Source organism: Malaclemys terrapin, chromosome 11, assembly GCF_027887155.1.
Source record: "Malaclemys terrapin pileata isolate rMalTer1 chromosome 11, rMalTer1.hap1, whole genome shotgun sequence".
NCBI lineage: Eukaryota > Metazoa > Chordata > Testudines > Emydidae > Malaclemys > Malaclemys terrapin.
Genome location: NC_071515.1, coordinates 31,265,267 through 31,292,688, shown reverse-complemented (window position 1 = coordinate 31,292,688; position 27,422 = coordinate 31,265,267). Strand labels below are relative to the sequence as shown.

At 43.0% G+C, this 27,422-nt stretch overlaps 1 protein-coding gene across 2 annotated transcripts in view; it reads left to right on the top strand.

Annotated features, from left to right (window-relative positions):
* Window positions 1-27,422, top strand: part of LOC128845069 (sushi, von Willebrand factor type A, EGF and pentraxin domain-containing protein 1-like) — a 62,870-nt gene that overhangs the window by 13,837 nt on the left and 21,611 nt on the right. Inside the window, exon 2 of one of the 2 annotated variants that reach the window (XM_054043279.1) lies at window positions 25,035-25,133. In XM_054043279.1, the coding sequence (XP_053899254.1) occupies window positions 25,097-25,133 (37 nt within the window). In that variant the 5' untranslated portion in view covers window positions 25,035-25,096. Of the gene's footprint in view, window positions 1-24,804; window positions 25,134-27,422 lie in introns of those variants that run through there. The other variant, XM_054043280.1, reaches the window with a different exon arrangement.

Here is a 27,422-nt window from a genome sequence, read left to right as displayed (position 1 = left end):
TTCACTTTATGCCACTCTCTGAAGCACAGTGCCTCCAGGTGCTATTTTTAGGGTGTTGCTGTTCTCCACATCTTATCTGGGACAGTGGTGCATAAAAGGACAGCCTGGCCCGTAGATAACATACATTTAACGAACAGCAAGGTTTGCAATAGGCGGTATTGGTATTTCAATAAGTCACACTTGTCCTTCCTGAGTCGGAATTGAACCAGTGTTCCCATTAGTGTAAGGGGAACTGTTGTACTTGCCACTGTTGTACATGCCATCTTCCAGCTGAAATAAAACTGAGTTCCTGACTACTTATAATAATAATAATAATTAATAATAAAAAAGTCCCAAGAAATTGTAAGAATACAGGTGTTTATCCAGGTGTTCTGATCAAGTTCCTGCTCAGGTAATTTCAGGTGCCTAAATTTTCTTTACAGTATCAGTTAGATATAGTATTTACTTCCTGTCCCAAATTGTTGCATAATATTCCTGGATTTCATCCCAGAAGTATCTGCAAATCAGTGGTGAATGAACTGAATCCAGCATTTTTGGATGATAGATGGCATATCAATTATCCTTGTCTCAATATTCATGTGTAATTCCCACTTGTGTAAATCAGCATTATACATTTTTTAAAAAGAGTTCAGTGTCCTTAAGCTGCTATTGAAGGACAACTTCTAGGGAACTGAGTGCAGTGGGCACCATGAAAAATGCACGTTTATGGTTCTACAATGTTTACATTTCAATTTTTAATGGCATTGCCTTTCTGTTTTCTGAAAAATCCTACCATAGTTCATCTTGGGCTCACAGAGGGTATTTGTATGCATTTCTGAACAGAAGGCCTCTCAAGCTGCACGTGCCTGGTTTGCATTTAGCAGCATGCCTGTATTTGACACTAGGTAGACACTTGAGGTACTTTGTGAGCATTACAATTAAAGATTAATTCAGTAACTCATCATCAGGGGATTAGCACAAATTGCTTCTTTTTTAAATTTTCTCCACAGGTCTTTTCAGTGCAATTTGGGTTTTGTATCATCTGCCTATCTGTACAAAACAAATATTTGAAAACAAGTGGGTTTTTACTGCTTTACTCCTTTTGTGGAAAACTCACTTTCTACATGGTCTGTCTTGCTCTTTTCTTGCCAAAATAAAAATAACATTGTAATTCTTTCCTTTCTTAGTTTGGTCAGGGTGGATAAAATGATGATTTAAAAAACCAAAAGTTTTTAGTTTAAATTAAATAGGTTTATTTTTTTAAAATAAAACTAAAATTAAAATTAAATTTGAAATTATGACAACCTCTGTTAATGCTTACTATTAAAATCATTTATATTCATTAAAAATATTAAGCAGTGCATGTTTGCTGCCAAGTTTTAAAGAAAGTCAAATCACTGGACTGGTGGAAATCACTGATTAAGCACCAGTTTGTTGAAGTGCTAAACCAGCTTTTGACATCAGTAGTTTTTTCTTCAGGTGAAGAGAGAATATTTTCTGGATTTCAGTTTATTCAGTCAGTTCAGTTTAATGGCCAGCTATTCATTTGAAGTTAAGAAACCAGTTGAGAGTTGAAAAAGCAGGAAAGCTTGTTTTCCTCTTCCATTCTATGAATAAAATTAGGTGTGAGAGGATGAGATCTACTGGTTCTAAAATCCCAAAGGACAGGGTGACCAGAAACAATAAGTTAAATTAACTAACTACAGATAAGACTTCCTTTGTTTAATAAATTGATTAGTTTTAAGTGAGAGACATGTTTTGATGTTTTTTCTTATGTATTAAGTGGAGGAGGGACTTGAACCATGGTTTCCCACATCCCAGGTGAATATGCTAACCATTAGACTAAAGTTTATGAGGGGTTCCTCTCACCCTCACTGTTTTATGTGAGTTTGGATACAGGGCACGTTCAGGTTGGTGAACTTACTGCAGGTGAGTTAGGTAAGGGAATGCTTATCTTCCACCAGTTTTTGCATCTTACTAGGTCTTAGGCATCCAGATGCATAGAGTGAGGCTGTAGTGTGCATGGGTAGAGTCAGGAAGCCAAGCACCTTGGGAAAGCTCAGTGCAAAAACTTAGAATGAGTTTAGGTACCTACAGGGTGCAGCAGCAGCTGAGGTTGTTTTTTTTTTAATCCCAGTGGGACCTGATTCTGGGATTTAGGTGCCTAAAGTGGTAGTTAGGCACTTAAGTCCTTTTGTGAATCTAGCCCCAAGAGTGAACCTGAAAAAAAATGAGAGCAAAGTGCTGAATACCCTTGAAAATCCCAATCTAGATATCTGTCTCTGAGGTGGGTGAATGGGTAGAAGGATGGATGGATGGAAAACATACTTTATAAAGAGAGACTAAGGAAGCTCAATCTACTTACACTATACAAGATAAAGTTGAGACACCTTGATAACAGTTTTCAAAGACACGGGGAAGAAATTTCTAAGCAGTTTAATCTAGCAGAAAAAGGCATAACAAGATGTCCCTTGGTGGCCTTAAAATCTATGAATATCTGTCATATCATTCCAAAAATCTAATTATTAGTCATCCATCCATCCATCAGCTACCTATATAACATATTTATATCTATATTCACCAATGGCATGATTCTCAGGGACACTGAATACATGCAACCTCCATTGATTTCAGTGGTGCTTAGCACCTCTAAAAGTTAGGCCACATATCTGAGAAGAGAGGGGTATTTAAAATAATTGTGTCTGGCTTCTGGCTCTGTATGTCGAGATTTATATGAAAGCAATACTCATGGCCAAGATAATGAAGTAATACAGAATGTCATAAGGGCAGATAAAGATGTTACAGTGTGCTGTGCCATATGGGACATTTTTTTGCAATCAAAATATAATTTAATTCAGATGGTACAGATGTGCTATTCAAATTAATTGCTGCAGGTGATTAACAGTTGGCTCATACTGGAAATGCCTGAGTCAAGTATTTCCATTTCAACTAGCATTTCTCTGGGATCTCTGGAATCTGGACTGGGAGCTATACCACCTTTTCACAGGGTTCAGCATACAAACAGATCAGTCTTTTGTTGGCAAGCTACACTGATTGATTGGTGTGGAGAGAATCAGGACTATGCAATGGGGAGTCTGTCACTGACAGTGGTGTGAGTTCAGGCCACTGCCTGTACTCCCCACCCCTATGGGTTGGTCCCTTTGCAAGATGGGAAGTTAGATCACTGTAGGTCCAGCCACAATCTGCTCCATTATATATTAAAAAATCAACCCTTCATGCAAGTAATAGTATCAGTGACATTACAGAGTCCCTAGGAATATTAACCATGCAATCACATGTCTTGAAGATATTTGGCTGAGGCAAACTTTCTCCTACTCCTCTGAGTCAACAGGTTTACCTCATCTACGATTTCAAGTTTGTGCACTGACAGAGAAAGAATGATCTCAGTCTTCCTGTAACTCTCAGGCGTATCAGAATGCAATCCATATTACCCCACTTGAAAGGAAAATTAAAAAGATATATGTTTCTTTTAAAAAACAAGAGTGGATTAGAGGGGTGAGGCAAAATTGTGAAAGATTTCAAAGGTAAAGACAAGAAGCTTGACTCTGATGTGGTGTCTACTGTAACAGAGGAGGAGAGAGGAGACCTTATGAAGAATGTTAAGGAGATACGGTTTGAGCATGTTAAGTTGCTTGTGAGACATCCAGTAGATGTTAGAGAGACTGGCTGAAATAATAGATACAATCTGCAAAAGAAAGGGTGTAGAATGAGAAGAGGAGGGTAAATACTAAGACTGTCTTTCCCACCTGTGGTTGATCATGCCAAGTTACATCATGGTAAAAAAATACCTGTGCCTTGTCTCTGCTATGATTTCACACTGAGATAGCTAGCACACATTAGATATCTTGCTGTAAAAACATGCCTTTTTTGGCAGTGAAGACATAACTTCTATGTGAAAGGAATGGTTAGAGAGGTAGGAACAGAACCAGTAGAGGCCAGTGTCTGAAATCCAAGAGAGGAGAACATTTCAAGGAAAGTGTTAAAGCAGCAGAGAGGATGAGGAGGAACTACAAGCCCTTAGACTTGGCCAGGAAGAGTTTATTAAAAGCCTTGGTGAGCCTTTAGTGGAGTGGAGACACTGAAACATGAGTGGAGAGATTCAAAATGGAGTTAGAGGAGAGGAACCTTATGCAGTGTTTGTAGAAGGCCCTCAGTATGTTTAGAGGTGAAGGGGGAAAGGGAGATGGAATTGGATAAATACATGGGGTCAAGGGTGGTTTTATTAGGATGGGGAAGACCAGAACATGTTTTCATTGTGAGCAGAAAGAACCAGAAGTGAGTCAGAGGGTAAGGGGCAGGGCGAAGAAGCGGGTAAGAGCTGGGGCAAGGAAGGTCAGGAGTGAGATGGGGTAACTGGGCAGATGGAAAGATTAGAGGGTGAGAAAAGGTGAGGAACCTTATTGTCAACAAATAGGGAGGAGGAACGATTGCTAGGAACAGTAGGCAGTAGGACAGAGGGGGAGGCAGAAGAGCAAAGTCAGATCAGAGCATGTCAATCTTCTGTTAGTACATATTTGTGCTATATGCTGCACTGTAGCTGGATCCTGGAGGATTACATTATTCATATCAGAGATGAAGTAAGATATGATTTTCTTTCAGATTCCTACTTGGATAAAATAACTGGGAACCTAGCTTTCCAGTAAGGTGGTGTTATGGCTGAATGGGCCAGCTTTAATATACACACTGATGTAACCATGTTGTTTCCAAGGATGTTGTGATTATTGTCCTGTATGAGGATAGAATGAGAACGTGTTCTAGAAGAAGTCGCTGTAGCCCTGAGGGTATGTTGATCTCCATGATCATTCCATTTGCCTCTCTGTTGAGGCTGTCAAAAAGGGAGGCAAATTGTGCTGGCAGATGTTGTGATATTATGATTTTGTGATGGATGCTTGTCTATCAGAAACTGGACTGAAATAATCATTTAATTTTACACATGTCAAATCACTGTCTGAAAACGGTTTTTCAATCACTACTGATATGAGACAGACCCGAAGATGAAAACCTCAGTATCTCATTAGTAATCTCTTTCAGCTTCTATATCTTCAGCCATGTATGTTTGATTGTAAATTGTACAGCACAATGGATGAAGCTCTTGAAGAAATTCAATGGCCTGCGTTCAGACTAGATGATCATAATGGTCCCTTCTGACCTTAAAATCTATGAATCTATGAAAAATACAGAAAGATTTGGAGGTTTTTAATACTTTTACAGTTCTTTTGCAGTCATGTCTTGACAGTCTTATTTTCAAAGAAATAACTGAAGCAGGGTCTGTAATATGTCACTCAAGTAACCAGAGTGAATGCTTGGTGGAACAATGACACCTCACATCTGCCTATTAGTGATATAAGAATGACAGTCAGAACTTGTGCGGCACAGCTAGTTGGTAGCTTTAAAACGAGATCCAGGGGAATTCAAAGGAGTTAAATATTAGCAAAAGATTTGTCTGACAATACGAAAAAATATAGAATTGTATAAAAACAGTGTAGCAGAAAGAAAAATGTCCTATCTGCAGCATAAGGGAGTCAGTCATAACGTGCCGGTAGTCTAGAGAGAAAAGTAAGCAGCTCAAAGGTCCAATGGACAGTGACACCTTTGGGTCTAATGTATTTTATTATGTGTATTTCAATAGCACCTAGAAGACCCAGCCCAGGGCCCCATTGTGGTAGGTACTGTATAAATATTAAGAGATTGACCTTGCCCTAAGAAGCTTTTACACTCACTGTAAAACTACTATTAAGTTTACAATAGAAACATAGCAAAATAATTTTGCTCTCACATAGTTGATGTACATTTTTCAAATAGGGTCAATTCTGGTCTTATTAAATATGTAACCAGTTTAGGCCTATCTGTAGCAAAGTTAGGGTTCTATTTGCATTAGAACTTCCCTGAAGTTCAAGGTGTTTAGTTAGTGGTTTCAATGTTGTACCCATTTCTAGAATCTACTACATTACTATTATATATACTTATTTAATATATAGTAGATAGATGCATCTAATACTGTAGAAAGAGGACATTCAAATAATTAGGGAACACATTTTCCCCCGGGGAAAAAAATGAATTAGAAACTGTGCAAAGCAGTAATGACAAGATTTTTGTAACACAGTTAAAAACTTCATTCAACTGTGGGTTGGAATAGTGCCTCAAATATTCATCCTGCACATGTTGTAAGAGACTGTGCAAGGTGAACTGGGCAGTTAAAAGACAAACCTGGGAGCTCAAATTCATAACTTCGTTAGACACTAAAAATCATGGACTCAATAAAGCCACCTGATGTATATGGCTCATTACAACCATAACCCACTGACCCTTCTTTGTCCTAGACTGTAGAGGTGTTTGTTAACTGCCCACTTCATCCTGAGAGTCTCTTACAACGTTAACTGCTTATGCTAAACAATCTTTATCACCTTCTATTTAGTTGTGACACTCTAGGTATGTCTACACTGCAATAAAACACACATGGGTGTCCCATGACAGCTGATTCAGGCTCACAGGACTCAGGCTGTGGGGCTATACAATTGCAGTGTAGACATCCAGGCTTGGGCTGGAGCCAAGGCTCTTGGGACCCTATGAGGAAGGAGGATCCCAGAGCCTGGGCTCCAGCCTGGGCCCAAACATCTACATTGTAGTTTTATAGCCTCCCAGCTGAGTGCCACAAGCCTGAGTCAGCTGATGCAGGCCAGCCATGGGTGTCTTATTGCAGTGTAAACACATCCTCTGAGTACTTTTCCCAGTCCTGAAGAAGAGCTCTGTGTAATCTTGGAAGCTTGTCTCTGTCACTGACAGAAGTTGGTCCAATAAAAGATACTACTTTACCCACCTTGTCTCTGGAAAACTATGGCATGTATTTCCAGTCAGGAAAACAGCATGAAAATAACCTTTCCCATGACATTATGACATTTCTGGTTATTATGAGAACTAGGATGTGCTAATTGGTACAAAAATGGAAGAAAACAAAAGTTCAAAAGCTTTTGTAGCTCGCACAATAGAGTTTGCTTGGGGTTCAGCTTGAGTTTTGGGGGAAGGGTTAAGTTTGTTTTTATTTTATGCTAACAGTGCCAGTTTACTCATCCCTAGAATCAATGTATAATGTTTATCCCTTGCTAGCATCTGGCTTGTGATATTTACTTTTTCTGAAATTGATTCCAAGCTCTATCCCCAACTCCAAGACAAAAATATCCTTGGATGCATTTAGCTCCCTTGAGCAGCAAAATATAGAGCACTAGATTATGGCTGGCTCCTGTACAGGTATCCATGGTAACACAAGGAGCTTTTCCCTTCTTCCCATCAATGAGCTAAAGTCAGGCACAACTGCAGGCCATATGCTGTCTGCACTATTGATGGCCTAGGACCCATGTGCTAGGTACTGTACAGACACAGAACAAAGAAATGGCCCCTGCCCCAAAGAGCTTACAATTTAAGTAAGCAGTGTGTGCACAATCTACATGCTGGAGCTCACCGAGAGGCACTGTGTCCTCTCTGAGACACTGTGTTTCCAGTGCTCCCTCAGGGATAATGTCCCAGTGCTGGTCTGTGCCTTACTCAGAGAAGCTAGTAAATATAGTTTGGCTTTATAGGGAAAATTCCTCTACATTTTGTATTGTGTTTGAAGAGTAGATCCCTTGTTGACTTTTTTAGGTCCCAATCCTGTAAGCATTCCCTGCTCAGAACTCCCATTTATTTCAATGAAAGTTCTTCGAGTGGCGTGCTGGCTGGATCAGCCCCCTTATGTTTTGGTTTGTTTTGTTTTCTAGTGATCTCAGGAAGCCTGGTATCTGTTCACAAGGATGCCACTTTCACATGTACTTTCTCATGTTTCATAAGGGGAATGGCAGGACTCATAAAGAGAAAGATGTTATCTACCCACAGAGTTCCTGTTCATCTGCTAGAAAGCAAGTTTTCTATGTGAGGAGTCCTTACCCTTTCAGGCTTTCATCATAGGCAGGAAGGTCTTGTACTGTAGTTCAACTGGAAGTAAAAGTAAACAAGCATGAGGGCAAGCAGATAATAGACAATTCTGAGAAGACATTGCTGAATGAATTTGTCTGTGTTTATGTTGTGTATAAATAAGCTGAGAGGACAGAAGGGCACATCTGAGCAAAATCCACTTCAGAATAAGAGATGGCAAATAAGTAACAAAGCTGTGGACATGAAAAATGGAAACGTTTTCATGGAGGAGACAAAGAGGCAGCATTATTTACATTGAATCTCTCTGCTTGCTCATCATCCTAAAGTTTTCATAAGCTGATCCAGAAAGAATCCCCCCACCTCCGCACACACAGATAGACTCTCCCACCTGTCTCTCCCTTGCAACTCAAAGCAACACATTACATATTTCATCTAAAAGCAAATTCAATGTTTTTGGATAGTTTTTTCACTGTTTTGCTGTGTCTTCTTGTCCTGCAGGGAAACCCTACTTCTTCCTGCATAAGGCATTCTGTAAAGTTTATTTGCTGCTATTGGGCAGCTGTATTTTAGGCTTGTGGTACTGTGGTTCTTCACAATTGCTTTTTTTAATCTTAAAGCTGTGTTGGATACAAAATGTGCGTGTATTTGAAATAAAGTTACAAAACCATCAGAATATACCAAAGCAGGCAGTCTAAGTATCCTGTTACCTGTGCTTTTTGCATTATGTCAGTATTTTGCACCCAGCCTAAGTCAACAGTGATTGCAAATTTTGACTATATGAAGGGATTTTGGTGGGTTGTGTGACTGTGTTTGTGGTGACAGTCCAATTCTTAATGTTGAATTCTAAAAGCCAGACCTGCAATTGGCAGGTCCTGTTGACAGAAGGTGGGATTTTCCAATCTCCCTGGGTAAGTCTACAGTGGAGCTGGCGACGTAATCCTCAGCTCACAGGGATATGCCCGCTCTAGCTCTGATAGAGCTAGTATACTAAAAACAGAAGTGTAGCCATTGCTGCATGGGTGGGCCAGCTGCCCCAAGTATAGTTCCCTCTGGAACGTTAGGTATGTACTTGGGGCCTCTCCCACTGCTTGTGCAAGACTGAATGGATATGGAGACAGAACATGAAGAAGGGAGAACTATCCTCTCACTCCCTTGAGGTGGTCCTTTCTGGGTAAAGGTGGAGGTACACTGAGGTGCACTTAGTGGCAATACAATTTTTTCCCAACCTGTGCTATATATTTTTGTTGTTGTATTAGGGTTACCATACGTCCGGTTTTTCCCGGACATGTCCGGCTTTTTGGTAATCAAACCCCCGTCCAGGGGGAATTTCCAAAAAGCCGAACATGTCCGGGAAAAATACTCCCTGGCTTACCTTAGAGCAAGCGCCAGGGGCTGCTGTGCTCCCTGACTCCTGGGCTCTGTAAGAGCTGAGCTGCCCGAGCGCTACCGGCTTTGGGCAGCCCCCATGCATCTGGACCCTGCACCCCCAGCTGGGCACTTCCCCTCCCGGGCTCCAGGGGTGCAGGGTCCAGAGGCATGGGGGCTGCCCAAAGCTGGTAGCGCTCGGGCAGCTTGGCACTTACAGATCCCAGGAGTTCAGGGAGCACAGCAGCCGCCGGAGCCCAGGAGAGGAAGTGCCCGGCCGGGGGTGCAGGGTCTGGAGGCACGGGAGCTGCCCGAAGCCCGAGCGCTACCGGCTTCATGGTTTGCTGGGCAGCCTCCAGACCCTGCGCCCCTGGCTGAGCGCTTCCCCTCCCGGGCACCAGCTGCGCTGGGGAAGCGCCGGCTGGGGGCGCAGGGTCTGGGGGCTGCCCAGCAAACCGTGAAACCGGTAGCACTTGGGCAGCCCTTTTCGCGTGGCTGGGGGGGAGGAGGGGGAATGCGGGGCGCTCAGGGGAGGGTGTGGAGTTAGGGCGGGGACTTTGGGGAAGGGGCGGAGTTGGAGCGGGGAAGGGACGGAGTTGGGGCAGGGCCAGGGGTGGGAAAGGGGCTGGGCCAGGGCCCTGTGGAATGTCCTCTTTTTTATTTTTTAAATATGGTAACCCTAGTTGTATAAGCAGAAGACATCAATCTTGAGAGTTGTCAGACTGGCTCTTTTCTTGAATACTCTGTTAACTGTAAAAAAGAAAAATGCTGAAGTTACTCTGTGCCTTTCCTTATGCCCTGTTACAGAGGCAAGAATACGATTATCCCTCTATGACCTTACACATCAGCTCCTGTGTTTGTTTTCTTCTAAAAGCTGGATAGTGTATTTAAATAACAAACTCATCTGCTAATTATGTACATACTAAGTGGTAAAACGTCGCCTCACCTAACTTAAAACTTCTGCCTCAGTTATTCGCCTCTAATTCCAATTCAGATCTTCCAGGAGTGATAGGGGTTCTGAAGTAAACAACAACATGCAGAGTTTTCCCAGTGAAAATTGAAGAATGGCCTCTCTAAGTTACTCTAATTAATAAAATATTTAGTAGATTTATTGAAAATCCAAGATTTGGTATTAAACTATTGTGGATGGTTTAGTATTCATGAGATCAGTTGAATAACATCACTGGCTGGAGTAAGGTTTAATGATGGTAATGTAGATCCAGTGGCTGGATCTGCATCCTGGCCTGCCAACACCTCATTCCTCACCTGCAATTCTCCACTGCTTCTCTGCAGCAGCCGGCTCAATTAGGGGCACCCTACGGCACAGACAGACAGCGGGCCTCAGTCATGTGATGATTTTGGATGTAAACAAATGGAGGTTTGGAGAATAGCAACTAATTTTCTATAATTTCACTGTTATACTTGTGACATAAAGCAGGATTAAATTAGGGCTAACAAGATTAAAAGACAAGTTTCAGAGTAACAGCCGTGTTAGTCTGTATCCGCAAAAAGAAGAACAGGAGTACTTGTGGCACCTTAGAGACTAACAAATTTATTAGAGCATAAGCTTTCGTGGACTACAGCCCACTTCTTCGGATGCATATAGAATGGAACATATAATGAGGAGATATATATACACACATACAGAGAGCATAAACAGGTGGGAGTTGTCTTACTAACTCTGAGAGGCCAATTAATTAAGAGAAAAAAAAAACTTTTGAAGTGATAATCAAGCTAGCCGAGTACAGACAGTGTGATAAGAAGTGTGAGAGTACTTACAAGGGGAGATAGTCAACGTTTGTAATGGCTCAGCCATTCCCAGTCCTTATTCAAACCGGAGTTAATTGTGTCTAGTTTGCATATCAATTCTAGCTCTGCAGTCTCTCTTTGGAGTCTGTTTTTGAAGTTTTTCTGTTGTAATATAGCCACCCGCAGGTCTGTCAAAGAGTGCTTTCTCATTTACACCATTTGAGGTATTTCGTCAGTAATACAAGGACAATGTTCAGAGGGGCTGAATTGTCACAGTTCTCATTGGAGTGAATGGGATCTGCAGGTGCTCAGTATCTCTAAAAATCAGGTCAGTTACTTAGGTGCCTAAACCTGGATTTAGGTTTCTAACAATAGACTCTGAGTTTCAAAATGTTGGCCATATTTAGTATTTTAAATCCATCTTATTTATTATTAATAACAATTATTATTTGTACCACCCAGAGACCCTGAGACGGGGTCCTCTACTCAGCTCCTCCTGGGCATTCTGGGGATTAGCTTCACGAGGTTGATGCCCCTTCCCGCAGTTGCACACCATCTCTCTCTCTCTATCTCCCCAGTCTGCAGCCCCTCTCTCACTCCACAAAGTTGCTGCTGCCTTTTTGTGACTTAGCCCTCTGGCCAGGTCTCTCAGCATCTCCCCCTTCTTGGGTAGAGTCCTTCAAAATCTCTTCTGTTCAGGGGGCATCCAGCAGTCCTCACACCTGGTGCCCTGAGCCCATCACTCTTGCAGTGACACAGGCAGCCTTCCAGTTCACTGTCCCACTGGTGCCACTTCCCCAGTGGCAGGTATGGGACCCAGACCCACCCCCTACTCTTGGTTTCATCCCAGGGACCCTACAACATGCAGACAAAGTATGTTCAGTCCCCAACTTTGCTACTTACTCTGTGGGCTGCTTCCTACCCTGCATCTCACAGGCTCTCTTTTCCATCCTGCTCTCCTTAGGGTATGCCCTTCCCTGCGGGCCAGGCCCCCCTACTCTATCCCTGAGTTCCCACCTTCCTTCTCTACTAAACAGAGGGTGACCACAAACTTCCTCCCGACAGATTTTGCTGCTGCCAGCTTTCTGGGTTTAAACTAGCCCAGCCCACCTCCGCTCAGGTGAGCTTCCCTCTAATCAATGCTGTCCATGCAGCCTATATCTCCCTCTTTTGCTGCTTAATTGGCTGATTGGGCCTGCCTGGCCTAATTCAGCCCTCTCAGAACCAGTGTGGGGAGTACACCCCACCACAGACCCCAGTCAAGATCAGAGCCCCGTTATGCTAGGCACTATTGATATATAACAGAAACAATCAATGGGATTTAGACTCCAAAGGGTTAACATCCCTTTTGAAAATGGGACTTGGGATCCTAAACCAGTTAGATGTTGCAAGACTGAGTACAGCAACGCCAAAATACCTTTACAAATCTGGACCTTAGGGTATGTCTACACTACGAAATTAGTTCGAATTTATAGAAGCCGGTTTTATTGAAATCGGTTGTATACAGCCGATTGTGTGTGTCCACACATAAAATGCTCTAGTTGGCGGACTGCGTCCACAGTACGAGGCTAGCGTCGACTTCCGGAGCATTGCACTATGGGTAGCTATCCCACAGCTATCCCACAGTTCCCGCAGTCTCCGCCGCCCCTTGGAATTCTGGGTTGAGATCCCAATGCCCGGATGATGCAAAACAGTGTCGCGGGCGGTTCTGGGTACATGTCGTCAGGCCCCTCCCCCCCCCGTCACAGCAACGGCAGACAATAGATTCGCGCCTTTTTACCTGGGTTACCTGTGCAGACAACATGGAGCCCGCTCAGCTCAGCTGAGCTCACCGTCACCATATGTCCTCTGGGTGCCGGCAGACGTGGGACTGCATTGCTACACAGCAGCAGCTGCTAACTGCCTTTTGGCGGTAGACGGTGCAGTAGACTGGTAGCCTTCATCGGCGATCTGGGTCCTGGCAGCCGTGGGGCTTGCCTTTTGGCAGTAGATGGTGTATTACAACTGTTAGCCGTCCTATTACAAGTTGGGTCATCGCACATTAGCAGAGTCTTCCCCGAGCAGCCGATCGTGCAATAGGCCTGAAGACCATCGTCATACACTAACTGCCAAGTGCCCCGTATTTGCTGCCAAGCACCCAGAAAGATGCCGAGGGCTATCAGTCACGCTGCACCGTCGTCTTAAGATGTAAAAAATAGATTTGCTCTGTATTCATTTGCTTCCCCCTCCCTCCGTCAAATCAACGGCCTGCTAAACCCAGGGTTTTCAGTTTAATCTTTGGGGGGACCATTCTGTTTGACAGTTGTTTGTGTTTCTCCCTGATGCACAGCCACCGTTCTTGATTTTAATTCCCTGTACCTGTAGGCCATGTCATCACTCGGCCCGCCCTCCCTCCTTCCCCTAGTCCGTCAGATACTACTTTCGCGCCTTTTCTTTGAATTCTGGGTTGAGATCCCAATGCCCGGATGATGCAAAACAGTGTCGCGGGCGGTTCTGGGAACATGTCGTCAGGCCCCTCCCCCCTCGTCACAGCAACGGCAGACAATAGATTCGCGCCTTTTTACCTGGGTTACCTGTGCAGACAACATACCACAGCAAGCATGGAGCCCGCTCAGCTCAGCTGAGCTCACCGTCACCATATGTCCTCTGGGTGCCGGCAGACGTGGGACTGCATTGCTACACAGCAGCAGCTGCTAACTGCCTTTTGGCGGTAGACGGTGTAGCATGAGTGATAGCCGTGGGGCTGGCAGCCATAGGGCTGCATTGCACCAGCCCCTTGCCCTTTGGTAGGCGATGGTATATTATGACTGGTACCCATCATCGTCATACTGGAGTGGCTGTCAATCATGGCCACCTGGGCAGACATGTTTCGATGATGATGGCTACCATTTTCTGCCAATTGCCCAGTATTGTCTGCTAAGCACCCAGAAGAGGCCGAGGGCGATGCTGGGTGCTGGCGGACGTGGGGCTGGCAGACGTGGGGCTGCATTGCTACACAGCAGCAGCCCCTTGCAGACGATGGTATATTATGATTGGTATCCATCATCATCATACTGGAGAGTATGCTGCACCGTCGGCTGCCAGCTTAAGATGTAAAAAATAGATTTGTTCTGTATTCATTTGCTTCCCCTTCCTACGTGAAATCAATGGCCTGCTAAGCCCAGGGTTTTCAGTTTAATCTTTGGGGGGACCATTCTGTGTGACAGTTGTTTGTGTTTCTCCCTGATGCACAGCCACCTTTCTTGATTTTAATTCCCTGTTCCTGTACCTGTACGCCATGTCGTCACTCGGCCCTCCCTCCTTCCCGCCCTCCCTCCTTCTCCTGGTCCATCAGATACTACTTTCGCGCCTTTTTTCTGACCAGGCGCCATAGCTAGCACTGGGATCATGGAGCCCGCTCAGATCACCATGGCAATTATGAGCACTATGAACACCACGCGCATTGTCCTGGAGTATATGCAGAGCCAGGACATGCCAAGGCGAAACCCGGACCAGGCGAGGAGGCGATTGCAGCGCGGCGACGAGAGTGATGAGGAAATTGACATGGACATAGACCTCTCACAAGGCACAGGCCCCAGCAATGTGGAAATCATGGTGTCACTGGGGCAGGTTCATGCCGTGGAACGCCCATTCTGGGCCCGGGAAACAAGCACAGACTGGTGGGATCGCATCGTGCTGCAGGTATGGGACGATTCCCAGTGGCTGCGAAACTTTCGCATGCGTAAGGGCACTTTCATGGAACTTTGTGACTTGCTTTCCCCTGCCCTGAAACGCCAGGATACCAAGATGAGAGCAGCCCTCACAGTTGAGAAGCGAGTTGCGATAGCCCTGTGGAAGCTTGCAACGCCAGACAGCTACCGGTCAGTCGGGAATCAATTTGGAGTGGGCAAATCTATGGTGGGGGCTGCTGTGATCCAATTTGCCAGGGCAATGAAAGACCTGGTGATATCAAGGGTAGTGACTCTGGGCAACGTGCAGTCAATAGTGGATGGTTTTGCTGAAATGGGATTCCCAAACTGTGGCGGGGCCATAGACGGAACCCATATCCCTATCTTGTCACCGGAGCACCAAGCCACCGATTACGTAAACCGCAAGGGGTACTTTTCAATGCTGCTGCAAGCCCTGGTGGATCACAAGGGACATTTCACCAACATCAACGTGGGATGGCCGGGAAAGGTACATGATGCTCGCGTCTTCAGGAACTCTGCTCTGTTTCGAAAGCTGGAGGAAGGGACTTTCTTCCCGGACCAGAAAGTGACCGTTGGGGATGTTGAAATGCCTATCATGATCCTTGGGGACCCAGCCTACCCCTTAATGCCATGGCTCATGAAGCCGTACACAGGCAGCCTGGACAGGAGTCAGGACCTGTTCAACTACAGGCTGAGCAAGTGCCGAATGGTGGCGGAATGTGCATTTGGACGTTTAAAAGCGCGCTGGCGCAGCTTACTGACTCGCTCAGACCTCAGCGAAAAGAATATCCCCATTGTTATTGCTGCTTGCTGTGCGCTCCACAATATCTGTGAGAGTAAGGGGGAGACCTTTATGGCGGGGTGGGAGGTTGAGGCAACTCGCCTGGCCGCTGATTACGCGCAGCCAGACACCAGGGCGGTTAGAGGAGCACAGCAGGGCGCGGTGCGCATCAGAGAAGCTTTGAAAACGAGTTTTGTGACTGGCCAGGCTACTGTGTGAAACTTCTGTTTGTTTCTCCTTGATGAACCCTCCAACCCCCCCCCCCCCGACCCAGTTCACTCTACTTCCCTGTAAACCAACCACCCCATCCCACCCTCCCCTCCCGCTTGCAGAGGCAATAAAGTCATTGTTTTTTCACATTCATGCATTCTTTATTAGTTCCTCACAGAAGTAGGGGGATAATTGCCAAGGTAGCCTGGGATGGGTGCGGGAGGAGGGATGGAAAAGGACACACTGCATTTTAAAACTTTAACTCTTATTGAAGGCCAGCCTTCTGATGCTTGGGCGATCATCTGGGGTGGAGTGACTGGGTGGACGGAGGCCCCCCCACCGTGTTCTTGGGCGTCTGGGTGAGGAGGCTATGGAACTTGGGGAGGAGGGCTGTTGGTTACACAGGGGCTGTAGCGGCGGTCTCTGCTCCTGCTGCCTTTCCTGCAGCTCAACCATACGCTCAAGCATATCAGTTTGATGCTCCAGCAGACGGAGCATTGCCTCTTGCCGTCTGTCTGCAAGCTGACGCCACCTATCGTCTTCAGCCCGCCACTTGCTCTTTTCATCCCGCCATTCAGCCCGCCACCTCTCCTCTCGTTCATATTGTGCTTTTCTCATCTCCGACATTGACTGCCTCCACGCATTCTGCTGTGCTCTATCAGCGTGGGAGGACATCTGCAGCTCCGTGAACATATCGTCCCTCGTCCTACGTTTTCTCTTTCTAATGTTCACTAGCCTCTGCGAAGGAGAAACATTTGCAGCTGGTGGAGGAGAAGGGAGAGGTGGTTAAAAAAGACACATTTTAGAGAACAATGGGTACACTCTTTCATTACAAGGTCGCATATTTTGGCTTGCAGGCAGCCATGGTAGGCCACAGTGTTTTGGCTTTTTTAACCTTCTTAACATGTGGGAAAGGTTGCAAACAGCAGCGCATTTCCCATATCAAGGATGAATTGGGTTGTCCATTTAAAATGGGTTTTCAATGTAAAAGGAGGGGCTGCGGTTTCCCGGTTAACATGCGGCACAAACAAGTAAACCACCCCCCACACACACACACACGATTCTCTGGGATGATCACTTCACCCCTCCCCTCCACCGCGTGGTTAACAGCGGGGAACATTTCTGTTCAGAAGAGCAGGAACGGGCGCCTCTGAATGTCCCCTTAATAAAATCACCCCATTTCAACCAGGTGACCGTGAATGATATCACTCTCCTGAGGATAACAAAGAGAGATAAGGAATGGATGTTGTCTGCATGCCAGCAAACACCGGGACCATACGCTGCCATGCTTTGTTATGCAATGATTCCAGACCATGTGCTACTGGCCTGGCGTGGTAAAGTGTCCTACCATGGCGGACGGGATAAGGCAGCCCTCCCCAGAAACCTTTTGCAAACGCTTTGGGAGTACATAAAGGAGAGCTTTCTGGAGATGTCCCTGGAGGATTTCCGCTCCATCCCCATACACGTTAACAGACTTTTCCAGTAGATGTACTGGCCGCGATTGCCAGGGCAAATTAATTATTAAACACGCTTGCTTTTAAACCATGTGTAATGTTTACAAATATTTACAAAGGTACACTCACCAGAGGTCTCCTGTGTGCCCTGAGGGTCTTGGGTGAGTTCGGGGGTTACTGGTTCCAGGTCCAGGGTCACAAACATATCCTGGCTGTTGGGGAAACCAGTTTCTCCGCTTCCTTGCTGCTGTGAGCTACCTACAGTACCTCCATCCTCATCTTCCTCGTTCCCCGAACCGTCTTCCCTGTGTGTTTCTCCAGTGAGAGAGTCATAGCACATGGTTGGGGTAGTGGTGGCTGCACCCCCTAGGATCGCATGCAGCTCTGCGTAGTAGCGGCAAGTTTGCGGCTCTGCCCCGGACCTTCCGTTTGCTTCTCTGGCTTTGTGGTAAGCTTGCCGTAGCTCCTTAATTTTCACGTGGCACTGCTGTGTGTCCCTGTTATGGCCTCAGTCCTTCATGGCCTTGGAGATCTTTTCTAATACTTTTCCATTTCTTTTACTGCTACGGAGTTCAGCTATCACTGCTTCATCTCCCCATATGGCGAGCAGATCCCGTACCTCCCGTTCGGTCCATGCTGGAGCTCTTTTGCGATCCTGGGACTCCATCACGGTTACCTGTGCTGATGAGCTCGGCGTGGTCACCTGTGCTCTCCACGCTGAGCAAACAGGAAATGAAATTCAAACCTTCGCGGGTCTTTTCTTGTCTACCTGGGCAGTGCATCTGAGTTGAGAGTGCTGTCCAGAGCGGTCATAATGAAGCACTGTGGGATAGCTCCTGGAGGCCAATAACGTCGAATTCCGTCCACACTACCCCAATTCCGACCCGCAAAGGCCGGTTTTATCGCTAATCCCCTCGTCGGAGGTGGTGTAAAGAAACCGGTTTAAAGGACCCTTTAAGTCGAAAGAAAGGGCTTCGTCGTGTGGACGTGTCCAGGCTTAATTCGATTTAACGCTGCTAAAGTCGACCTAAACCCGTAGTGTAGACCAGGCCTGAGTGACCTGCCAAAGGTCTATGCCAAGGCCAGGAGTAGAACCCAGATGATTTGACTCTCAGTGCAGGATTTTAACTGTAAGAGCATCCTTCTTCTTTCTGCGGCACACATTTATTTCAAAATGCGATGAGTATGGAGAGCATGTGATTAAATGTAAATGTGGTTATCCTGATTTAATTGTGCTTTGGTGTCTTTATTTCAAAATCTACTAAAATTCTCATTTTGAAATGAGCATTCAAAAACAGGAACAGTATATTGTTTATAAGTTGGATGGGTCACAGTTGTTTTAGTACATTCCTTAATCAAATTGAGTATATCATGCCAACAAACATTGTTTGTTTGTTTTTTTCTTCCAGAAAAGGTGTGTTAAAATGCTGGCACAGGTTGTTCATTTATATGTTAACCTTTGCCATTGAAAACACATGGTATAAGGCTGAAGGAGCATTAATAAGGCTGTCTTATAGGATAGCTAATGTGACATCAATTTTTAAAAAGGGCTCCAGAGGTGATCCTGGCAATTACAGGCCAGTAAGCCTGACTTCAGTACTGGGCAAACTGGTTGAAACTATAATGAAGAACAAAATTCTCAGACACAGAGATGAATGTAACTTGTTGGGGAAGAGTCAACATGGTTTTTGTAAGGGGAAATCATGCCTCACCAATCTACTGGAATTCTTTGCGGGAGTCAACAAGGGAGAATCCAGTGGATATAGTGTACTTAGATTTTCAGAAGGCCTTTGACAATGTCCCTCACCAAAGGCTCTTAAGCATAGTAAACTGTCATGGGATAAGAGCAAAAGGTCGCCAATCCCTGGATAACAGGGAAGGTCCTCTCATGGATTGGTAACTGGTGAAAAGATAGGAAACAAAGGGTAGGAATAAATGGTCAGTTTTCACAGTGGAGAGATGTAAATAATGGTGTCCCCGAGGTGTCTGTACTGGGGCAAGTCCTATTCAACATATTCATAAATGGTCCATAAAAAGTGGGAAACATTTGAAGATGATACAAACTACTCAAGATAGTTAAATCCCGGGCAGACTGCAAAGAGCTACAAAAGGATCTTTCTAAACTGGATGAGTGGGCAACAAAATGGCAGATGAAATTCAATGTTGATAAATGCAAAGTAATGCATATTGGAAAGCATAATCCCAACTATACATAGAAAATGGTGGGCTCTAAATTAGCTGTTACCACTCAAGAAGGAGATCTTGGAGTCATTGTTTATAGTTCTCTGAAAACATCCACTCAATGTGCAGCGGCAATCAAAAAAGCGAACAGAATGTTTGGCATCATTAAGAAACGGATAGATAATAAGACAGAAAATATCATATTGCCTCTATATAAATCCATGGTGCACCCACATCTTGAATACTGCGTGCAGATGTGGTCGCCCCATCTCAAAAAAGATATATTGGAATTGGAAAATATTCAGAAAAGGGCAACAAAAATGATTAGGGGTATGGAACGGCTGCCATATGAGGAGAGATTAGTAAGACTGGGACTTTTCAGCTTGGAAAAGAGATGACTAAGGGGGATATGATAGAAGTCTATAAAATCATGACTGGTGTGGAGAAAGTAAATAAGAAAGTGTTATTTACTCCTTCTCATAACACACAAACTAGGGGCCACCAAATTAAATTAATAGGCAGCAGGTTTAAAACAAACAAAAGGAAGTATTTCTTCACACACTACACAGTCAACCTGTAGAACTCTTTGCCAGAGCATGTTGTGAAGGCCAAAACTATAACAGGGTTCAAAAAAGAACTAGATAAATTTATGGAGGATAGGTCCATCAATCGCTATTAGCCAGGATGGGCAGGGATGGTGTCCCTAGCCTCTGTTTACCAGAAGCTGGGAATGGGTGACAGGAGAAGGATCACTTAATGATTACCTGTTCTATTCATTCCCTCTGGGACACCTGGCATTGGCCACTGTCAGAAGACAGGATACTGGGCTAGATGGATCTTTGGTCTGACCCAGTATGTCCGTTCTTATGTTCTTAAGTCACAATTCATGTTTTGCCTCTACTACAAGTTCTGTGGAATGGAGTACAGATGCTAAGATCTGTTTTCTTTCAAATACTTACTATAACTAGTGTGTACTATATGGTACAGAGCTTTACACAGTCATTTATCTGCCAATATATAATCAGGAAGCTTTACCATGTTATGAGCTCTGAAGACTAAAGTCTCTAAATTGTGCATTATGGTCTAAGCCCTGCATGGTTTTCTCTGTTTTAGAGGGAAGTTAAATCAGTAGATCTCAGCTCGAGAGGTGCAAAAGTGGAGAAAACCACCACTTCCCAGTGATCCTGCAGAAGACCCTCTTATTACAGACTGGAGTTCCCAAAAAGAATTGGGGGCATTTGCTGGCTGGCAGTCTATGGGAGGATGGCTATGGGGGCATGGGAGGGGATTTATGGATTTGGTGGGGGGAAAACCCTCTATAATTTCTGAGGCAACATAATCTGCCCCCCTCAAAATAATTAGGAAGAAACTCAGCATATCCCACCTATTCGTGTTATTCCTCTGTAGGGAAACAAGGGTTTTTAAATTGTCCCTAAGTAATGTGTGTCACTCTTGTTAACAATAGTGGGAGTTAAATTAGAAGCATTTTGCATGTATATTCTGCATAACATACTGGCATTGGATCATAAATTGGTAAATTCAAGACAAGAGTATAAGTTTTTTTAAATATATCTAGTATCCATTACCTGCAGTTATTTCTGGTGATTTATGACTTTGGACCCTAGCTCTTTGTATGGGCATTTTGCAAGCTCATTCCTCCTTGAAAGAGGGGATTAGCTATGAAGAATTGCAGAATTACCCTTTTAGAGAACCTGCTTAACAGGAGGTTTGGGGGCTCTACCCAGCAGTGGAGGGTCTCCACCGAACAGTCCAGTTGATCCAGGAAAAGCAAAGGACAGAGTACTAGAATGTATGGCTCTGATGTTCTCATTGCTGTGAAGAATGGTCTCTAATGCACTGGCTCCTGTTGGCAATCTCTGCCATTCTCTGTGTTTTAGTGACACTGCACTTAAAGCTTCATTCTAAATGATTGTTTTAAATATGTAGTAAACTAGAAACTGAATAATTCCACCTCCCACCCTCTAGGATGCCATATCAGGTGAATGCCCAGTGAGGAGGTGGTGCTAACTGCTAAATGGATGATTAAAATAATCCCCTGAAGAGTGAATTCCTTCAAAATATCTCATTACTAAGTTCACAAGTATTTCTGTAGAAAAAAATGAAAATACCCCTTTCCCTACAGTGAGAGGCTAACTGTCTTTCTAACATGACAATTTAAGTTAATGTCCCAAGCATAACTGATTTTTCCTTCTAGTTATGCTTCAAGCTTCCTTGTTAATTAGCATATGCTTGAAAGAGCAACAGCTAATTATCTGAATATCTTTATGTGTTATGGCTTAAGGAAGATTTTGTTCTCCAGTTCTTTTTTAGTTCCTCTGTCATGATTACATATACTTACTAAGTTGTTTGGGAGATGTGAGTAGAGATGCATGGCATTAGCTGATTTCTATTTATAAGTAAGAAACAAACAAAAAAATTTAAAGGACTGGGAACCTTCAAGTGCACTCATTGGTCCCATTGCAACACATGTACAACTTTTAGGCCCATGAGCAGTCCCAGCCAAGTTAATGGGACTATTCCAATGTTTAAAGTGAAGTGCAAAGTACTACACTTGGGAAGGAAAAATCAAATGCAAAATGGGGTATAACTGACAAGGCAACAGTACTGCTGAATGTACATAGCATTACAGTGGATCACAAATTGAATATGAGTCAACAATGTGATACAGTTGTGAAAAAGGTAAATACTATTCTGGGATGTATTAATGGAAGTGCCATATGTAAGACATGGGAGGTAATTGTTCCACTATACTCAGCACTAGTGAGGTCTTAGCTGGAGCACTGTGACTAGTTTTAGGCACTGCACATTAGGAAAGATGTGGACAAATTGGAGAGAGTCCAGAGGAGAGCAACAAAAATGATAAAAGGTTTAGAAAAAAATCACTTATGAGGAACGGTTAAGAAAACTGGGTATATTTAATCCTGAGGAAAGAGGATGGAAGGTGGACCTCATGATAGTCTTCAAATACGTTCAGAGCTGTTACAAAGAGGATGGTGATCAATTGTTCTCTGTGTCCACTGAAGATAGGACAAGAAGGAATCTGCTTAATCTGCAGCAAGGGAGATTTAGGTGAGATATTAGGAAAATCTTTCTAACTAAGGGAATTAAGCATTAGAATAGGCCCCAAAGGGACATTGTGGAATCTCCATCACTGGAGGTTTTTAAGAACAGGTTAGATCAACACCTGTCAGGGATGTTCTAGGTATGCTTGATTCTGCCTCAGCAGGGGGGTTTGTGTGTCCCTTTCAGCCCTACATTGCTATGGTTCTATGATTTTTAGCCTATGTAATGGTCTAATAACGTTTGCTTTCTCTTTATAGATTCATAAATTTTAAGACCATAAAAGACCATTGTGATCATATTAGATAGTCTGACTCCTGCAACAGTGTAAGGCATTGAATTTCACCTACTAATTGTTGCATCAGTTCAGTATCTTGTGGTTGATTTTAAACATATTTTTTAAAAAGCATTCAATTTTAAGCTAAAGACTCCAAGTGATAGAGGATGTTAATTACGTTTCTGTTAAACATTTGCACCTTATTTCTACTCTGAATTTGTCTAGCTTTAGTTTCCAGACATTCTAGCTTGTTACAGCTTTGTTTGGTAGATTAAAGAGCCTTACATTTTACTCCCTGTCTAAAGCAACAGAGTGTCCTGTGGCACCTTTAAGACTAACAGAAGTATTGGGAGCATAAGCTTTCGTGGGTAAGAACCTCACTTCTTCAGATGCAAGTAATGGAAATTTCCAGAGGCAGGTATAAATCAGTATGGAGATAACGAGGTTAGTTCAGTCAGGGAGGGTGAGGTGCTCTGCTAGCAGTTGAGGTGTGAACACCAAGGGAGGAGAAACTGCTTCTGTAGTTGGATAGCCATTCACAGTCTTTGTTTAATCCTGATCTGATGGTGTCAAATTTTCAAATGAACTGGAGCTCAGCAGTTTCTCTTTGGAGTCTGGTCCAGAAGTTTTTTTGCTATAAGATGGCTACCTTTACATCTGCTATTGTGTGGCCAGGGAGGTTGAAGTGTTCTACAGGTTTTTGTATATTGCCATTCCTGATATCTGACTTGTGTCCATTTATCCTTTTGAGTAGTGACTGTCCAGTTTGGCCAATGTACATAGCAGAGGGGCATTGCTGGCACATGATGGCATATATAACATTGGTGGACGTGCAGGTGAATGAGCCGGTGATGTTGTAGCTGATCTGGTTAGGTCCTGTGATGGTGTTGCTGGTGTAGATATGTGGGCAGAGTTGGCATCAAGGTTTGTTGCATGGATTGGTTCCTGAGTTAGAGTTGTTATGGTGCGGTGTGTGGTTGCTGGTGAGAATATGCTTAAGGTTGGTGGGTTGTCTGTGGGTGAGGACTGGCCAGTCTAGGTACTTATACATTGTGATCAGGTTTCCTTTTAAAGTCTCTTTTTGATAAACTAAAAAGATTGAGTTCCCTACGTTTTTCAATGTAAGGCATGTTAGCTAGTCCAATTCATTCCTGTGACACATCTTTGTACTCTTCCTAAATTTTCAACATCCTGTCTTCAATGTGAATACCAGAACTAGATACAGTATTCCAGAAGTGGACTCACCAGTACAGTATAGATAAAGTTTAATAACCTCCTTGTTCCTAGTTGATATTTCCTTGCCCTATCGCCACAACATCACACTGGGAGCTTCTGTTCAGTTGGTTATCCAAAATGAATCCTAAGCACTTGTCTGAGTCACTGCTTTCTGGGATATAGTCCCCTATCTTGTAAGTTTGGCCTTGCATTTGGCCATATTGAAACACATAATGTTAGATTGTGCCCAGCTAACCAAGAAATGCAGATCGCTTCCTACCAGGGGCCTCTCTTTGTGAGTATTTTTCACCTGCTCAACCTTTTTTGTTTGTTTTTAGCAATAGACAACCTTAATTCTGGCATTTCCTTTCTATTGTGTGCTTGCCTTTGCAACCTTAATAAAGTTGATTTAACATAGGTATTTGGGTGTATTTTTGTCTAACTTGAGGATGGAAGTATAATTATCAAAAGGCACATACAGCCAATGTTTACTTTCTATTTATCACATTATCTTAGCCAAACCTAAGCCACTAAATAATTACCTACATCTTTGAGCTTTCAGCCTTTTATGAACAAATTGTTTAGGGGTGAAAAATAAACCAAGTCCCCAATCCTAAAATGTACATTAGGTGAGCTATTTTTGAAGTGAGTGTGGCTCTGATGTGTTGGAAATTGCAGGATCGTGGCCAAAGTTTGTTAATGTTTAGCACCACTAATTGTATTAAGAAAAAAGGTTGTGTTAGAACTAAGCTTAACAGGATAGAAACAAGGTACAAGCTCAGTGCAACACAATGCCTAAAAGGCTCTCAAAAATTGGTTTATCTTGGTTGTATCAGTAGAGAGAGGCCAAGGACCGTGGTGATAACTAAGAGTTCTGTGTACAGGACGCCAATAATATCAAATTTCAAATTTAGTTTTCACTACGTCTGCTACTTTTAACTTTCTGCAACTATTTCCTTAGAGTCCAAAGGCTCCTAATTATGCTCCAGATAATATACTCTAGAGTACATATTATTGTGTAACATGAAAAGAAAGTTCATCTTTGACATTTCCTTGAAAAGTTTTTTTATGTGATGTGCTATCCTGGAGGGGTCTTCATGAAATTTTAAACTCTTTTGCCCTTGCAGATAATCAGAAAAAGTCTCCTGAGATCTACACAGCTCATGTAGAGGGACATGGAGCTACAGCTATGAAAATTAAGCGGCCAAAGAAATCAAAACAACCAGGTAATATTTCCTTTTGACTGAACAACTTTACTTAAAAAGTGATAGACATTGGACAAAAGCAGACTATTTTTTTTTATCCACAAACTTTATGGTCCAGATCATCATCTGGTGTAAATTGGTTGACTTCAAAGGAGCTACCCAGATCTAAACCAGCTGTGAAGCTGGTGATGATTCAGATAAATTAGATCCTGGATCCTAAACACTTCTGATTGTAGTTTTGCAAAATCAAATTCCAATCAATGAGGTTTGGCACTCTGATGTAAAACCCAGCCTCATCCAGTAAATGAATCAACTTAAAAGCATTTTTGTTTCAAACTTTTTTTTTCTTCTTCCTGGGAGTTTAGAATACATATTTTGGGTTTGTTGTGGTTGAACATCAGGACTAACATGGAGATTGTAAAATCCAGGCTTAAGCCTATACTTGTGCTTGGACAGTTTGATTCATTTAAAAAAATGCTTTTCAGTTTGCATCCTAAATACCTTGAGTTGGAATGCATGATGTGAAAATGAAGTTCTGTTGATTTACATAGAATATTATGAAATAATTTTAAATAATAAAATAATTCTCATTGTCATGCAAATAAATATAAGATAATAAGAAAGGGGTTTTTAAAAGGGCCTAAATGATTTAGGAACACAAGTTCCACTGATTTTCAACTTCCTCGATTTCATTGAGATATGTGCTTTTAAATACCTTAGGCACTTTTGAAAATATTCCCCAGGTGGCAACAACAACAACAATCCAACTGCAATTGAAGTCAAGACATATTGTGAAGCTCAAATTTAGGGTAAATGTGATAAGCTTTGTGAAAGTTTTTTAAATTTATTTACACAGGGTAAGAGGATGCCTCAGTTTTCTGTACAGTGGGATTGTTTATTTTGGTATCTAGAATAATTGATATTAGTTCTTGTAGATTTAAATATTAAAATCTAGTCACCTCTGAAATTGATCTGTCCATGTTTATTGCTGTGTTATACAATGGGAAGGTTACTGTATTATTTCAGCTGGGAGATAACTCTCCTGACCCTTCTCATGTTCCTCTTCTAAACTGCAACACATACATCCATATATACTTGGGATCAATCTTGTATTGTTCTGGGGCTTCTGGGTGAAAAGTGAATAGCACACAGAGACTCTTCATCATGCGCAGGATCCTTCCACGTGCAGGATATGTGCTAGCTAGATGTACTCGACTAACATCATTCTATACACAACGGACCCAAAAGCAGAATGGTGTGCAGGTGCGTAACATGTCCAATCTCCCAAGTCTATAAATCTTAATCATGAGGATGTTGCATAGGATGTCTGTAGAAAAGAAATGTTTGAGTCTTAATTGTGTGTTTTAACCACTGCCACACTGGTGATTGCTGGTAACTGGTGGATCACCATTTTGCTTCTGTTCATATAAGAGGCAAAATATTCCCCGTAGCTCACAACGTGTTGGCTCTTTGTCTGCAGTCTAGAAAAATGACAAAAATCTTACTTTACACCGCTGATAACTTGGAGCTGTGATATTAATCAAAATCACTTCAAAGGCAATCATGTCTTTATTTGATAGACATAGTGACATAGCTATGAAGCATGTTTTTTTTAAGTGATAAAATACGTGAATAACCTTTGTATTCATATGGGATATTTACAATACGGTCACTGCAAATGTAAAATACATAATATCCAATTTTATTTCATATGATTTTATCATTCAAATTAACCCAGGACCTCATTAACAACTAGGGTCATGTGAATTGGTTCAGTTGCCTCAGAAGTCACAATCACGTCTCAGCAGGAGCTGAACATAAGGCACTGTTGCCTACCCTGGCCATTTTATTATAAGTCCTGCAATATTTTGGTGGTGTTCTTAAAGCCCCAGCTGCTGCAGTCAAGAAGCAGCATGAAAATCTTTTAAAAAATAGTAAGTTTCTCTCCATCATGCTTGAGGAGAAGAGCTTTAACAACGAAGCCAATTGTAGCCTAGAGGTTCAGGAAGGCAAATAAAAAGAACCACCCCAGATTGTTTATTTGTAATAAACCTCATGATATTTGACTGCTTGGGGATGACGATACTTGATAAAGCCTAATCCAACATAGTAATCCTCTAAATATGGTGCTGGATGAGCTTTGCCATTTTGGAATTCAATATTTCACAGTGATGCTTGTGTTTAATTCAGATGTTCTGAACCTGTACGTTTTGGACCCAACTGTGTAATCCTTACTGTGCTGAGGAACAATTATTCAAGAAAATAGCTGCATTATCACTGGAGCCAATGGGATTAATAATTTTAGGAAGT